This window comes from Pseudonaja textilis, chromosome 2, assembly GCF_049901715.1.
Source record: "Pseudonaja textilis isolate UNSWEBS1 chromosome 2, rPseTex1.2, whole genome shotgun sequence".
Taxonomy (NCBI): Eukaryota; Metazoa; Chordata; class Lepidosauria; order Squamata; family Elapidae; genus Pseudonaja; species Pseudonaja textilis.
The window spans coordinates 223,554,030-223,569,674 of NC_141991.1; the positions used below are offsets into that span (position 1 = coordinate 223,554,030).

At 37.7% G+C, this 15,645-nt stretch overlaps 1 protein-coding gene across 1 annotated transcript; it reads right to left on the minus strand.

Moving 5' to 3' along the window:
• Window positions 1-1,140: 1,140 nt before the first annotated feature.
• On the minus strand, window positions 1,141-7,862 carry LOC148127386 (uncharacterized). Its single transcript, XM_087923223.1, is given in 3 exon segments — window positions 1,141-1,204; window positions 1,206-1,929; window positions 7,787-7,862. Coding segments are annotated over 3 exon segments (864 nt in total).
• Window positions 7,863-15,645: the final 7,783 nt, after the last annotated feature.

Consider the following 15,645-nt stretch of genomic DNA (forward strand, 5'->3'; position numbering starts at 1 on the left):
GCAGCTCCAAACATGATGGCAGTGCTCCAAATGGCAGCGGCACTCCAAATGGCAGCGGCACTCCAAACACAGAAGCGGCAGCTCCAAATGTGGTGGCAGAATGGGCAGAAGGGAAAGCAACAGCGGCGGGTGCCAAAGGTCTTGGGTCTGCAGCAAAGGTTTTTGGTGGGAGTAGGGAGCTCTCTGCGCTTCGCCATGATCACCCATTAGGAGCGGCTGTTGGCGAGTCTGCCTGTGGGATGCTCTAGATGAGGATGCAAGGGGGGAATTAAGTCACTCCCGAAAAGACAGTCTAGCCATTTATGAGACACATGGTAGTTTGTCATACACCACTAAATCAAAGGCTTTACAGAAGTCTATGTAAATTGTGTTAATTGCTTTGCTCTGATCAAGTTGTGTAGTCCATATGTTTTTACAGTGCAAGAGTTTCAGGTTACAGGACAGTTTCCTTCTGAAACCAAACTGTTTGTTAGAGAGTAAGTTGTTTGTCTCTAAGTGGAGAATAATGGATTGGTTAATAATTGATTCCATGACTTTAAATGGTGACGCAGCATAAGGAGATTGGTCTGTAATTTTCAACTAGGCTGGGGTCTCCCTTTTTGAAGACGGGGATGACTGTGGCTAGTGACCATAGATTTGGCAAGCAGCTGGTCCTGAAAGATTTTTCAAAGATTATGCTTAGCGGTTCAGCTATGGCAGTGGATAGCTTTTTTAAGAAGTAGGCACAAACTCCGTCCGGTCCAATAGATAAAGATGGTTTTAGATTGCATAGTGCTTTTTCAACATTGTCTTCTATAAAATCGATATGTATTAGATCATTGTAGATGTCTGTGGTTCGAGTAGGAAATACTGGGCATGATCTATTGCTGTTTACAAATATTGAGCCAAAGAATGTGTTAAAGAGGTTGGCTTTAATGGTGTCATCGTTGCAGTTTTTATCATTTGGTTCTTTTAGGGGTGGGATGGACCTTGAGTCTTTTAGTTTGTTGTTTACAAAATTGTAGGAAGCGCAGGTGGAATTGGTGCGTAGAAGGTTTTCCTCTTGTTTGTGTGATAATGGGTACATTCAGTCTTTATCTGGTGGCAAAAAATTTTGTATTGGCTTTTAAAGTTGACAACGTGACCAGATTTGTTTTTCCGTCAAAGGGATTTCTTTTTGGATTGGAGCTTCCTTATTGTTATGGGTAATTTGTTTTTTCTAATTTGTTGTTATTGGTACATATAGTTTGATGACTCTTTTGACTTCAAGTAAAAATATGTTGAAGTGGTCTTCAACAGTATTGCATCCAGCAAATAGAATTTGCCAATCAAGAGATGAGAGATCGTTGTCTATAAGATCATAGTTGCCTTTTTTGAAGTTATAATTGGGGATCCTGTTGTTATAGTGATTTTTGTGAGGATATATGTTGAGACAAAAGTCAACCATGCTGTGGTCACTGTTGGAAAAGGGTTCATTAATTTGTATTCCATAAATTGAATTCAAACTGTTGCAGAAGATGAAATCGAGGCAGTTGTTAAGTCTAGTGTTGTTGGTTACTAGTTGTTCCAGTCCTAGTGTGGTAACAGCATTGTACAGGGTTGTATGAATGGGTTCAGATGTACATTCATTTAGTGTCCAATTTGTAAGAGGTAAGTTGAGGTCACCAAGAAAAATGAGAGGGTGTAGGCAGGAGGCAGCCCATGTCAGTAGTGAAGTTAGCTTGTTTGCATGAATTATATCATACTGAGGGGTACGATAGCAAAGTAAGAAGCGGATTGAGATGTTTAAGGACAGTTCACAGATGATGGCCTTGGGAAGAGCAAGCTCTTGTATAATTTGGATCATTTTTAGATTTAGAGACTTTTTATAGAATATAGCAACTCCACCACCTCTACGGATTTCGCGATCTGACTGAAAAACTTGATATTCTCTTGTAGTGGTAATGGAGTCTGGGAAAGATGCATTTAACCATGTCTCACAGACAAATATAATGTCAAATGTGGTGGAGTTTAGAAGGATGAGGAATTCATGCATTTTATTTGTGAGGCTTCTTGCATTAAGTAGTTTGCATTTAAGATATGAAGTAGTGGGTCTGGAGGAAGTAAGGGGTTTGCATCCCTAACATTGGATGTTTGGGTGATGGATATTGTGATGTGGGTTGAGGCTCTTGCTTTTGATACAGTCAGCATGGTAATCAATGTATAGATTTGTATTACCTAATTCATGTAATCTTTTGAGCTCGGAACGTAGCTCCTGGGATCATACACGTTGCTGTAAGGTTAGATCAGGGTGAGAACGAAGGAATGAAGAGGACCATAAGGGGACACATGATTAATGTATATAAAACCATTCATGTATAGAGAAAACTCAAGGTCCTCCATGAAAATTAATTTTAGAGAGATTGAAGACCAATAGAAGGAAATTGTTGTTATTTAAGTACAACACTTGGTTTAATTGTGGTATACACTGTGACAATAATCCCAGTCAATTTTAATGGCTTTAAAACAGGACCACGGAAGGTAAGCTACCAATGCTGATGAATGCTAATTACCTCTTGAATCATAGGCAGAATGCCTTCAATACTGGATGCTGGAACAATTGAATGGAAGCATCACTTTCCTAGGAGCTTACCAGATGCATCTAGTTCACCACTGTGTGACACAGAACTTTGGACAAGATGGATCTATGGCTTCATATGTAATATTTTTATATTCTTGCAGAATAATTAAGAACCTCAAATTGGTAGCTGATGAGATGAATCCCCTAGGAATTCAAAATATAAGGAATTGTTTTGGGCATAGTGTGATTTTAAAAAGAAGCCAAGGACCTAGTGATGTAATGTATGGGAAACTAGTTGGAAAAGTCATAATAAAAGGGAACAAGGAAAATACAGCACTGCTTTACACTTCCTTTATGTTTGTCTCCTTGCAAGAGACTAAGAACTACCTAATATGACTGAGGAAACGGGAGGGTGGGGAAGAGGGATGCAGCTCAGGATTAATAAGCTATAATAAGAAGCCATCTTTCCACCTTAAATGAATTCAGTCTCTGAGGACAGGTGTTGAAGATGCTGACCAAGAACTGTTGACTGTAATCTTTCAAAAATCCTGGTGAACTGATGAGATGGTGGGAGGCCAGAGGATGGCACATATAGTCCCAAATGAGGAAAATGAAGAACAAGGACCTGGACGCTATCTGAGCCAGATTGCTTGAAAGTACAGTAATGTAATGAGGTGAGCGTAACTTTCTTTCCTGTTAGAGTTAATAGGTTTCCTTGCACGCTTATTGATTGACTGGACTATTGTATTTAATATGAATTACTTGCAGCTGTTCTTAAGGCTACCTGGTGGCACAGGCAGAGGTTAACACCTGTGGTATGCCTAAGTATTACTACTGCTCCACAAGCTGCTGTTTGCCAGGTGGCTTCCTGTTGCAAATAAGGGTGCTGATTATCAATTAGAAAGCCCTTTGTGGTATAGGGTCTGACTGTTTAAGGAACTGTCTGTCTCTAATAGTTCCTCTCAGTCAGGGAGATAAGGCAGAGTAGATGTACTCCAGTGCCCTTTGATTAAACATTGCCATCTGCTGAGAATTAGGAAGCATTCTTCTGTGTCGTAACACCTGCTCTCTGGAACATCATTCTCCATGAAGCTCCATCCTTGATATCATTCTGAAAGTCTTTGAAGACTTGACTGTTCTCTCCTGTTTGGGAATAAAGTGAGTAATGATGCCATTGGTTGTTTTTGATATATTGAACATTTTATGGACCTACATGCTTATTTTTTGCTCAGTTTTATCATCCTTTCTCATTTTTAACTGTAAGCTATGTAAGGTAATTTGGAGTTGGGTGGCCTCTAAATTTAATTAAATAGGTAAGAATACTTCCCACTTCTGTTTTATGTTTCTGAATAGCTTACAAAGCTTAATTATAAAATAAAACATGAACAACTAGCAGCTCAAAATCTCTTGGATAATATATATATATTTAAAGCCTTGTCCTGGACTTTGACAAGGAAGGGACAAACTTGTTTAGTCCAGGTCTTGCTGTGGGGAAAAACAAGGTTGCTGTTGTAGTATTACAGAAACAGTGAGGGAAGAGAGTTGTAAATATATCACCATGTGTTCCTAAATGAAAGGTGGGTTGTAAAACAAACATGTTCCTTCATTTCAATATTGGCAACTTGTGGCTTAATGTAAGCAATGCAGAGCTGAATTCATGTTACATTTGTGGAAAATAACTCTATTAGGACCAATTGCAAAAAAAAAAGGGGGGGATGGAATACAGTGGCTTTCAGGTCTGCTTGGGAGTTCCCCAAGGATGTTTTTGTGATGTGAAAAATACTGGACTAATGTCCCATCAATTAGCACCATGGGAAGGCTAAAGCTATCTTTATTGAGATTGGCTATATTAACAGAACCTTGCAAATCTGATGGTGTCCTCCCTGCTTTATATTCCCACGAATCTGGAAATTGCCTGCCTGAGCTGACTATTATCTTGCTTTCCAGGACTTAAAAATGTTTTACCCCTTTTGCCCAGGTAATGGTTCTTGTACAGTTTCCTGAAGTTAATCATCAAACTCTATGGTTACAAAGGTCTTTTCAAGGAATAATAAAAAAAACAAACTTCTTTCCCCTGCAGGTATGTTGCAAATCTCTTCCCTCATTTATAGCCATAATATATGTTGGGCATTGCAGGAGTGTCATTCAACAGTTCTGGAAGGCAACAACATGAGGAAGACCTGATTAAAAGGAAATTCTGTTCAAGAATGGCTTCATACTGATATTAACCACTGAGGGGCAGTAGTCATCTACACTAAAACAGTCCTAAGCCTCGCACAATTAGACTAAGCTCTCTCTCTCTCTCTCTCTCTCTCTCTCTCTCTCTCTCACACACACACACACACACACACACAGGAGCATTTAAAATAAATAAATGCATAAGTTATTATCTTCAGGGATTAAGTGTTTTCACATTTTTGATACAGTAACCTAGGAATATCTTAGGATCATTCAAAATACTTATTAATAACTCAGGAAATAGTTATTTATTGCATGTGTCTTATATGTTTCTTCTTTCTTTCAGTTGAAAATTGAAAGATTTTTGTAGTCCTTTTTATGACTATCAAATTGTATTAAATTGTAGCTAACTTCATCAGAGGCAGATAGTAGAGCTAAATATGCAGGATTTAAGCTGGTTGATGCAGAGGGAAAGGAAGGGAAGATAATTATGCAGATATAGGTTCCACAAATTAATGTACCTTATCAACTATGATAGCAATGTGTTAAAAAAACCCATTTTGTTGAGACCTTCTGATTGCCTGAAGCCTTTTTATGCATGTAAATTCATTTCTCACTGGATGCTACTGTTAAAATCTTGCTTTTAATCATGCTTTTTCAGAATTGCAATCACTTTGAGTATGGATGAGCTATAGACTTTTCTGGGAGGTTAAAATGCTTTGATATTAGTTTGCTCTTCTTTTGATTTTGATTTAAAACTAAGCCAAGAAATGACGTGTTACTTGACAAGATAAATGTTGGGATAGAAATGGCTGTAGTGGAGACTGGTTAGTGACAAAAAAAGAACCAGAAAAGGGAGGGGTTGTATTACAAATGAAATCTCATCTATAACAGCTTCACTGAACTTGCCTCCATGTAACAAAGTATAACAAATTTTACATATCTTAAAATTGCAATCAAATGACTTAATGGGAAAATATTATAAACATACCAATGTTCAGATTCACTTTGGCAAAGTGCTTCAGAGCACAATGCAGTGAGGACAAAATAGCTGGACAAAATAGCTTTCTGTGACTCATTAAAGCAGCCATGTCTTTTTCAAGATCTCCACAGGGCCCTCTCTACAAGGGAAATTTCTGTTGCAGATTTGCGAACCTGAAAACAAAAGTGGCAATTTTAATGAGATGCTAAAATATGCAGGTACCCCTTGATTTGTGACCACAAAAAAAATTAGTGGTTAAGTGGCACATTTATTAAGTGACTATTATGTGACTGTACCTGATTTTATTTATTTATTTTTGCCATGGTCATTAAGCGTGGTGTTATGTGATTACAATTTGCAACCTTCCCTGCTGACTTCTCCATTGACTTTCCTTCTTGGAAGCCCATTAGGAAGGTTCCAAATTGTGATCACATGATTGCACGATGCTGCAAATATCATAAATGCAAGCTGGTTGCCAAGGGCTGGAATTGTGATCATGTGGCTGTGGTTGTAACTTCAATCACAACGGTTGTAACTTCAAGGATGAGTCATAAACCACTTTTTTCAGCACCATCATAATTTTGAACCATAGTTAAACAAATCTCTACTGCATTCCTGCTCCTGAGTTTTCCAAATAACCTCTTTCCAATAAAGTCTGAAGCACTGTATGGCCCTGATTATGGTGACTTCACTTGTGGATGAAATGGGGTGACATTGCCAGTCCACGGGTGTTCTAAGTGCCATATTAAAGAGCAAGTGAAGACACTGCAACAATGAAACCCCCCCAAAGTATTAAACTAAAACTTTCTTCAAATTTTTGTTTTCTTTTAAATATGGGTAATATTAAGACTGTTAAAGAACAATAAGCCCCAAATTATAAATATTACAAAGATTTGTGCTGTGTATTTAAATAAAACCAATGGTAGCAAAACTATATTGGGAAGTGACAAGCAGATTGAAGGGAGATATATCAACAATGAACTCTTATTTCTTTACAATACTGCCATCTGGAGTAAGAAGAAAATATGTTTATGCCTATTCCGCTTCATACCACAGAGCTGTAATTTAAGGCTTAAGGAAAGCAGATCCCATTAGGACCAATAATAGTTCTTGGTTGCCTTAGTAATAGGTGTGCTTTCCACTAGCACATTTACCACCTGCGCCTCCATCCGCCAGAAATGATTAGGCAAATGGGTTGTGTGCAGTGCCTCTTGCTTCCGTGTAAAGTACTATAGTGCTTAGAACGCCATCCTAACGTTAAGGATAAAAACAGAGCTCTTGGTCCCTGCAGTAAAGAAAGTTAAAGAGAAAAATAATCCTTCTGGTTTACATATACACACTCACACCACACACGGATACTTCACAATAGGGAACTGCTTCATGACTTGCCTAGCTGAATGCATGTGTGAAAGCTCTCTAGTTGAGCTTTTAAACATTTTTCGTCTAGTATAATTTTCTGCTAGGGTTTTCCTATTCTTCATTCCAACTGTAAACTAGTTAATCGTATTTCAGAGCTGCATGGTATCTTTGTCCAATCAAAGCACCGTGTAAATGCTTATCCAATGCATTGTTAGAAAAACAAGGTAAAATCAGTGTTATTTTTGCACATGGATGGGGAATACCTGATTCTTTATCAAAATCAGTATGTATTTTGGCAATGTTAGAATGCAACAAGGCTTACAGATATCCATTTCTATTCAGAACAAGCTCATTGTAGAACAGAAACTGCTGCATGTATGGAAAAATTCTTCAGCTTGGCAGAAAATCAGACAAATCCATTGTCAATTACTGTGGAAACTTTGTTAAACCATTACTTCCATTTCTTCTTCTTCTTCTTCTTCTTCTTCTTCTTCTTCTTCTTCTTCTTCTTCTTCTTCTTCTTCTTCTTCTTCTTCTTCTTCTTCTTCTTCTTCTTCTTCTTCTTCTTCTTCTTCATCATCATCAAAAGAGGCTTCTGTTTTTGAACCTCATTTTCAGAATATTTTCAGTATATTTCAACATCATCATCATACTGGTGTTTTAAAGCTTAGTTTATCATTGTTAGGGGATAGAAGTTGATGTGTCGTTGAATCTATTTTTTTCTTTACTTGCTATATCAATGATCTCTAGCACACTGCTGCAGCTCTCCCACTGTCCATGCTTCCTGCTGTGAAAAAGCCCCATAGGAGTTCTCTCATTATATCTCCTCAATGGATTTAACTAATGTGTGGTTAGCCAAAGAGACTGCAGTTCACTGAATAGATGATGGGATAAAACAAAACAGGATGTTCATATGTTTTTCTCTTAGCTCACAGTTAGTAGGGTGCAAGACTCTATCCATTAGGGTTTCATGTAGTATTTTTTCTTTGGAAAAGACATGATAAACATTCTTTTTTTAAAAATTACATTGCATGAAAATGATTTTTAAAATTATAACAGTAATTTGACCACCACTCTAGAAATCTATACTGAGATAGAGGAATTCTTCATCTCATTTTGTATAAACCAGCTAATTTTTTTTGTCAAACATACTTTGAGAAATCTTTCATTTTTTTTAGGATGTGAACACTTCAGAACACAATCTAAGGTACTGAAATTCAGTATTTTACAGCAACGCATATGGTAGGTTGAAATCAAGAGAACATACCATTAATGGAGAGTCGAAATTACACAATCTCAAAACTAAATTTAAATCACCTGAGATATTAGTTCAGAGAGATATTTCACTCACAAGTGGGAAAGTAAACTTGAGGTTTCATAAAACTGAAACAGCAGAATTGAAAGACTTTGATTGAATGCTTAATTTAAAAAAATCCTGAAATTTGTATTTCTGAGTATTCAATCCTGTTTGTGGAGCTGAACTGAATTTCTCCCCTGCCCTCACCCCACAAGGGTCTGCTTTGTAGACAGAAATGAGTAGCTAAGTCCTGTCCATGTTCTCAATCAGAGACAAATTATATTTTAGCTCATTGTTTAGTATTTACCAAAACTCTTATATTTCATAAAATGGCAGGCATTTTAATTAATTTGTGTTTTATAAACATAACTGTTTATTTGTTAGTTGATTAATCGTCATTTTTTATTATTTTGTACTGCACTTTATTTTGAACTGTCCTGTGAACCTGTGTAGGCAGAAGAGCAGATCATAAATTTAATAATAAATTATAAACAGAATAAAAGGAGCTTTTTTTGGAAAAAAAAAGTACACCCCTATGTTTTAGCGAGTGAAATTGGCATATTAGACCATCTCTAGAACTACCTGGATTGAGAACTAAATTTGGAATATTAGTTGCAAGATGTCAGTTCCAAAAATTGCTGCCCACCCCCAGCAAATAAAAATTGTGGATGTTGTAGTGAGGGTGGAGGGTAAGAGAACATAATCTTTGGGTAATGTACTGTCCATATTCTCAGAAATAAATGACTAGGAATGAGGGTATCTGCAGGAGAGTAAATTTAAAGAAAAATAAAACAAGAGTGTGGCTGCTAATTGCACAAAGTCATCCTCTTGTTCTTTTTGCTCCCTTCTGCAAACACCACCAAGACATATAAACATTTGGAAAAAAAACTAGTGTGGCATCTCCTGGTGACAACAGAATTGTTGGAGCTATTTTCTAAATAGAAGCAGCCAAGAAGTGAAGATGTTTTTGGTGCACTCTGTCATTCGAGGAATAAAGCAATACTTTTCTTAGTTCTTTGACAATGATTTTACAAAAGAGAACAACTGCGTCCAGTTCCACTGCCCTAAAATTTAATGAGCTGTGAGTAAATTTGAGTCACCAATAAACTACCTGATAGTTTGGTGAGTACAAATGGCTGCGAAAGGGAACCTATTTCAGAACTCTATACCTCCTTTCATTGGAATGACACTCTGAAATTGATGGTGTATGTACAAACTCTAATTAACTGTTTCCAAGCATCCTTTCAGTCACAAATAGAGCTGCGGAATGCAGGCAAAGAGCCCAAGACAGACTTTAATCTGTGTGGAGGATTTGTTTTCTGCCTAATTCCAAATGATTGTATGAAAGGGTTAACAGAATCATAGGAAAAGAGATTTATGTAACTAGTCAAATAAATTTTACTTTAATAAAGGAGACCTCCACATCCAAGTGGCACAACTAGATCGGGCACCTAGAATTTAAACAAATCTTAAATGACAACCTCTAAGACTCTGAAGTTCAGTCACCTAATTCCAAGTGCAGGGATGCTTTAAAAATGCAGCAGCAGAGGGCTGAGCTATGCAGGTCAAGAACAGGCCAGCAGGACAGTAGACTCTTAAGGAACCTCAGCTTTGCATTTGGGTGGAGGCTCAGCTTATTTATTAACCTTCCTGCCAAACAGAAAATACCAAAATAAAATGTTCAAGCCTCAGTCCTGTCATGTGTATGTTGCTATGCCATGCTTAGAATTCTGGGTTCTACCTCACTCTGTTGATTGGCTTTTCTCCTGGGTTTATTGCTTGTTTATTGGATTGCTGGTCTCAACAAGTGCCAAGCCTTTGACTACACTGAAGTTGCTGTCTTTATATATAAGTAAAAAGGACTCTTGTCTTCTCAAAGTTTTGCCTGAGCTTGCCTATCACTGTACTGTGGCAGGCATTCATCTTGCTATGTTGTTGGTTGCCAGCAGTACTGGCACAGAAAACCTGCATCTTCTGAGTGGCTTTCAAGGGTAGCCCCATGTGCAGCATATTACATAGTCCATGTGCAAGATAGCATGTCCAGCTATCTTGAATGATTGAAGGCCTTGTAGGCACAGGTGTAACTAACATACAAAATATATCTGTGCAAAGGCCTTCCTGGCCACACTGCCACATGCCATTTCAACAAGAGCTACATGTGCAGAACCCCCCTCCTTTCAACTATTCACCTGTCCTGAATGGGGAAGTAGAACTCTATTCTCTAGGATTCCCAGAATAGACACAGTTGACTCAGTCTTGCTTGAGTCTGGGGTTGAACTTGAGTCTGGTCCTCTCTATTCAGATCCTCCTAGCCTCCTGATACTGGGACAGGGCTTTGACATTTTGTGGATAACCCAGGGCCAAGAGTTACAACCTGACCCCAAACTGATAGGTGACCATAACAGCATCATGTAGATATTAAATAAAAGGGATGAGAGCCCTGAGTCACCCCATAGGTTAGGGGTTATGGCTCAATCTCTATCCTGTTACCAATGCCAACTGGAACCTCTCATACAGAAAGGAAGAGAGACACTGCAGGACAATGATTCCCATTCTCAATCTCTGTAGGCAGTACAGAAGGGTATCATTACAAATATTATCAAAAGCTGCTGAGAGAGTGAGGATAACCAGGACAGATGAGGATAACTAGCAACACACCTGTCAGAGCTTTGCCAGAGGTCAATGGCAAATCCCATCAATTCTGTCTCATTTTAGTGTAAAATCCAAATAAAAAGGATCCAGATAATCCATTTCATTCGGGATCCTCTTGAATCATAGCCCAATAAGCTTTCCTTGAAAGGAAAAAAATAGAGACTGGATAAAAATTGTCCATGGCTGTTTGGACCACCTATAACTTCTTGAGGACTGAGCCCATCACTGTCTCTTTCTAGGTAAGTAGATCCACCACCACTATCAAGGAGGCCACCACTACCTCATGTACCAGGATTGAAACACAATGAGAATCCAGAAAGGTACAATCTGATCCCTCATCACATGCTTATGCCAGGTTGCAACTAAAGTTTTGGCTGGATAATTTACTAGATCCTCAGGGAAAACCCCAAACTCCTTCTTGAACCACATAGGGTCCATTAGTTACCAGGACTAATCTAACAGCTCCTACCTCTCTCAGGTGAGATCGAAAAGCAATCAGAGAATGATTAACTATTGAAAATGTCATGGTGACGGTGGCCCTGAAATCCTGATCTGGCACAGATTTATGTCAGCATGGGGCAACTCAACTGCTAACCCAGCAATAGAGTCTAACAATAAACATTACTTTCATTTGAACACGTGTATGTGTGTGTGTGTGCGTGTGTCTGAAAAATTACTGTCCATTTATCTCTCTACTCCCCTGTCCAACAGTGGAATTGCTGAGTAATAAAATATTGAGATAGAACCACTCACTGATTTTATTTTCTAAAACTGCCTATGGGCCAATTATATGTCTTGGAAATAAAAATAATGTTAGAGATGGCATTTTGCTTTCTCATTTAATTATTTTTAATTCAAAGAATACATAATCAAAAGCCTATCCTCTGACCGCTTGGTAACGAAGGAATCTCTGATTCTTCTAATTCTCCTTTGAAAGAATTTCTCAAGAAAATTCATTGCACTGAAATGAGAATGGGCTAAAAACAAATTGCAGGAGAAAATGCTCTGCCAGCACTTTAGGAACAGTGTTGGGAAGACATTCGTCACTCATGACTGATCACTGCTGTATTGCCATATGTTGGTCAGAAAGATATTAGGGAAAAAGGGCATAAAGGGAGGATCAAAGGCAGCCAACTCTCCATTTGTCAGGAAAAGACTTTTTCAAAAGAGTGAAGGAATTGTAAGAGACAAATATGCTTATTGTCATATCATCATGGCTGACTCACAGGCAGTAAATGAATGGGAGCTGGAATTCAGCTAGACTGCCAGCCAGGAGTTATTATACATCATGGCCCATGGCCAAGAAAAATGCTCATTGTCCAGATAAAAACCCTCCCTGGATGGGTAGCCTGGACACCAATGGTTTCCCCTTCCAATGGTTTGGGCATCCTAGGCTAGAGAGAGGCTCCAAAGCAAAATCCTGTTGGCTACTATGATCATGTATTGAAATAGAAGCTATTCATCCTAACTAATTAATTAATTTTATTTATGTAGCTTGTTTATGTACATAATGCTCAGGTGTAATCCATATTAGGTTATCAAAGTCTACCAAGTGAAAACTGCTATCCATTCTCATAAATAGAGTGTGCATAACATATCAGATGAGCCTTTTGGGCAGAATGAATATTTCCAAAGGAGTAGCTTTGCTACAACTATTTTGTGGTACCTTAAGCACAAGTGTATTTAGGAAAGAATAGGCAAATTACACTGTACAGGTATGATTCATGCATTTTAGAAGTGATAAATGAAGCCTTGTGTTTAAGTGTTGGAAGCACAGAAAAATGGGCTGATCATGGATATGGCAAAGTGTGAGACATTGCAGGAGAATATGACCTACTTCAAATTTGGCTCTGCATCTTTAAATGTAAAAGGGTAGTGTCCAGATTTCTAAAAGCAAACAACTAAAGTGCTTTTCCAATATTGTAATAGATTTATACTGATGACAAATCAAAATTCATATACCTCATTAAGCACACCCTAATTCTTCCCTCTCCCCCCAGCTGCTTTTGCTGGAAATGCAATGCTGAACATAAACAAGAAATCATCGTCTTTTAATGACCCCATAATCCTTTGCGGAGTGGAGTCTGGGCAACTGAATGGAGATGAGTGTTTACTGGCCGGATGCCCTTCCTGTAGCCATTCCAGAGTTATATTCAGCAGATACATTCTCATCATGCCCAGAGAGAGAAATATGGTATCTGCCTCTACCTAGGATCGAACTCACAGTCTCTTGATTGTGAGGTGAAAGCTCCACCTCTAGGCCACCACACCACTCATAAATAAGAAAGAAATGCTTCGGATTAATAATATGCAATAAAAGTTCTCTGAAGAAGATGGAAGAAAATCCACAAAATTTTCATGAGAATCTATAATATAGTTAAGAAACAGAAGACATTGAATGCATATATAAGGTAGGCCAATCTGTCAATCTGTCAAAGGAGACATGAAATATCCCCTCCTTTGTAGGCATTTGGACTTTCCCTCTATCAAAGACAAATCAGATCCAAAAGAATTCAGGAATTCAAATACAGACTTGAGATCATCCTCAGTGTGCGTAGGCTGATAGTTTTTCACAAAGTCAAAACTAGTTTTCCAGGGCTGTATTTTTCAAAAACTATTCAGAGGAAAACCTTTGGACACTGTACGAGTGCATGCATGGCTCTCTCTGTTGTGTGTTAAAGCACCCTGTCTCTTGCAGGCTCCAATGCAAAGTCTGAAAAAAATAGGGCACTACTGCTTTAAGAATTTCTGTTCAGGGAGATGGATTTACTCCCAGGTTCACAAATAGGAAAAACTGTTTTGCTTCAGTATGGAATGCAGGCATTTGTTTTTATATCTTTCAGGACTGATAATACTGAATATGACAAATGAACCTCTAGTGACCTTAAACTCTGATTTGTTTTGATGGCAGCATAAATATCCTTTTATGAAAACGCAGCCTTGACGAGGCCTTGTCTGTAAGGCAGTTTTGTTGAGTCATCTTGGACTCTGCATTGAGATTTAGAATGACTGCAGCTGAGTCATTCCCTCTGCCTAAACCCAGTACAAAATAGATCCTATCAAAAGAGTTTGCGCATTTATAAAAGAAGCAGGATGCTACCACTGAACTGTGTTTGTGTTAGTTAATCTATCAAGGAACAAAAGGAAAACATGAAGTATTTTGATTTTATTTTTTCACTGGTTAGAAAAAAATGTAACTGAAAGAAGCTAGTTTTGAAAAAAGTATAACAGTTTTTAATTCAATTTCAATGTAATGTCTCATAACTCTTAAGCTGAATAGTTCTATGCTATGATTGTAGCCAATTAGTTAAGTGGTATATAGTTAACTGTAACTGTGGCCTCTTGGATGCTTTATTCCTTATTTAATTCCCCTCCCCCCCCCAAGAGAGGTATTAATAAATTTCAGGAATGAAGCAGAAGGGGTGAAGGTTTAACACCATCTCAACATTCTGTAGATAATAGTTTCAGCCTAGATAAGCCTATAATATGCTTATTTTATAGTACTGATTTAAATCAAGATTCTACTGTAAACTTTACAACTCTGTTATTATTGGACAACAACTAGAGGGCCCTCCACTCAGAATGTATAAGTCAATGTTTTGCTTGGACGGTGATATTCTACCCTAACTCTTGTTCTCCTGCTAGCTAACCAAATATATTGTTCTAAATATATTCTGAAGAGAATATTTTGAGGATGTTTGACTTCAGGTATTTCCTGCTCTCTCTTCTATAATAAACTCTGATGAAAGATGAGTTGGCCATATTAATATACTTCCCCAAAGGAGGTGGTAGGGAAGTACTGTAAAATTTATGCTGTCTGGCTGTATAGTGGCTTTTTTCAGGGTTTAAGAGGTCATATTATTATACAAATTGTGAAGAATTAATAAGACTTAATAAAATAATGGGTGAGGAACAAGAAAATTTATTGGGCTTTAATCATGGTGTTTTCAACCAATTATAGTAATCTGCTTTTATATAATTTTGAGACATAAATATAATTTGGAACCCACAGCAATTAGATTTACACAAGATACCAAGCCTAAAATAAACAAAATCACATGATATATGAATCTGGTCACAGACTTAATCTTTCAAAATTAAAATTCTCACCAGGGAATTTTCCCCCTTTGGGTTCCTTTCTTGGCATTACTTATTCATTAAAAATAAATATTTACCTTTCCTTTGGGATGCAAGTTTCCAGAGAGCTAACAGATGAATGATTATTATCAATGAACAATTGATAATAAAGTAAGACAGCTAAGAGAGATTGGGGGCAGGTGGTAGAAAAAAGCCCAGACTGTAGTTACTGCACGATTGAATCCCAACCACCTTTTAAAATGTATGGTGCATGTAAGAAAGAGGCAGAGCTTCTATTGTGGTGATGACTGTCATTTGATTTGAGCCCCTGAAAGATAAAATCAACCCTATTATTAGATGATACTTGAAAGAAAGCCTTGTGGCAAAGTTCTTTTTCATTTATGAAAGACAAAACCTAGTAACTATAGTAAATACTCATGTGATCTTGAAATAATTGATTCAAATATCTCAAGTAAAAACAGATTACAGATTTAGGAGATCCAAGATTACAAGGAGGAATAGAAAAATTAGCATGGAACTGTCTGATCATGCCTGCATTGC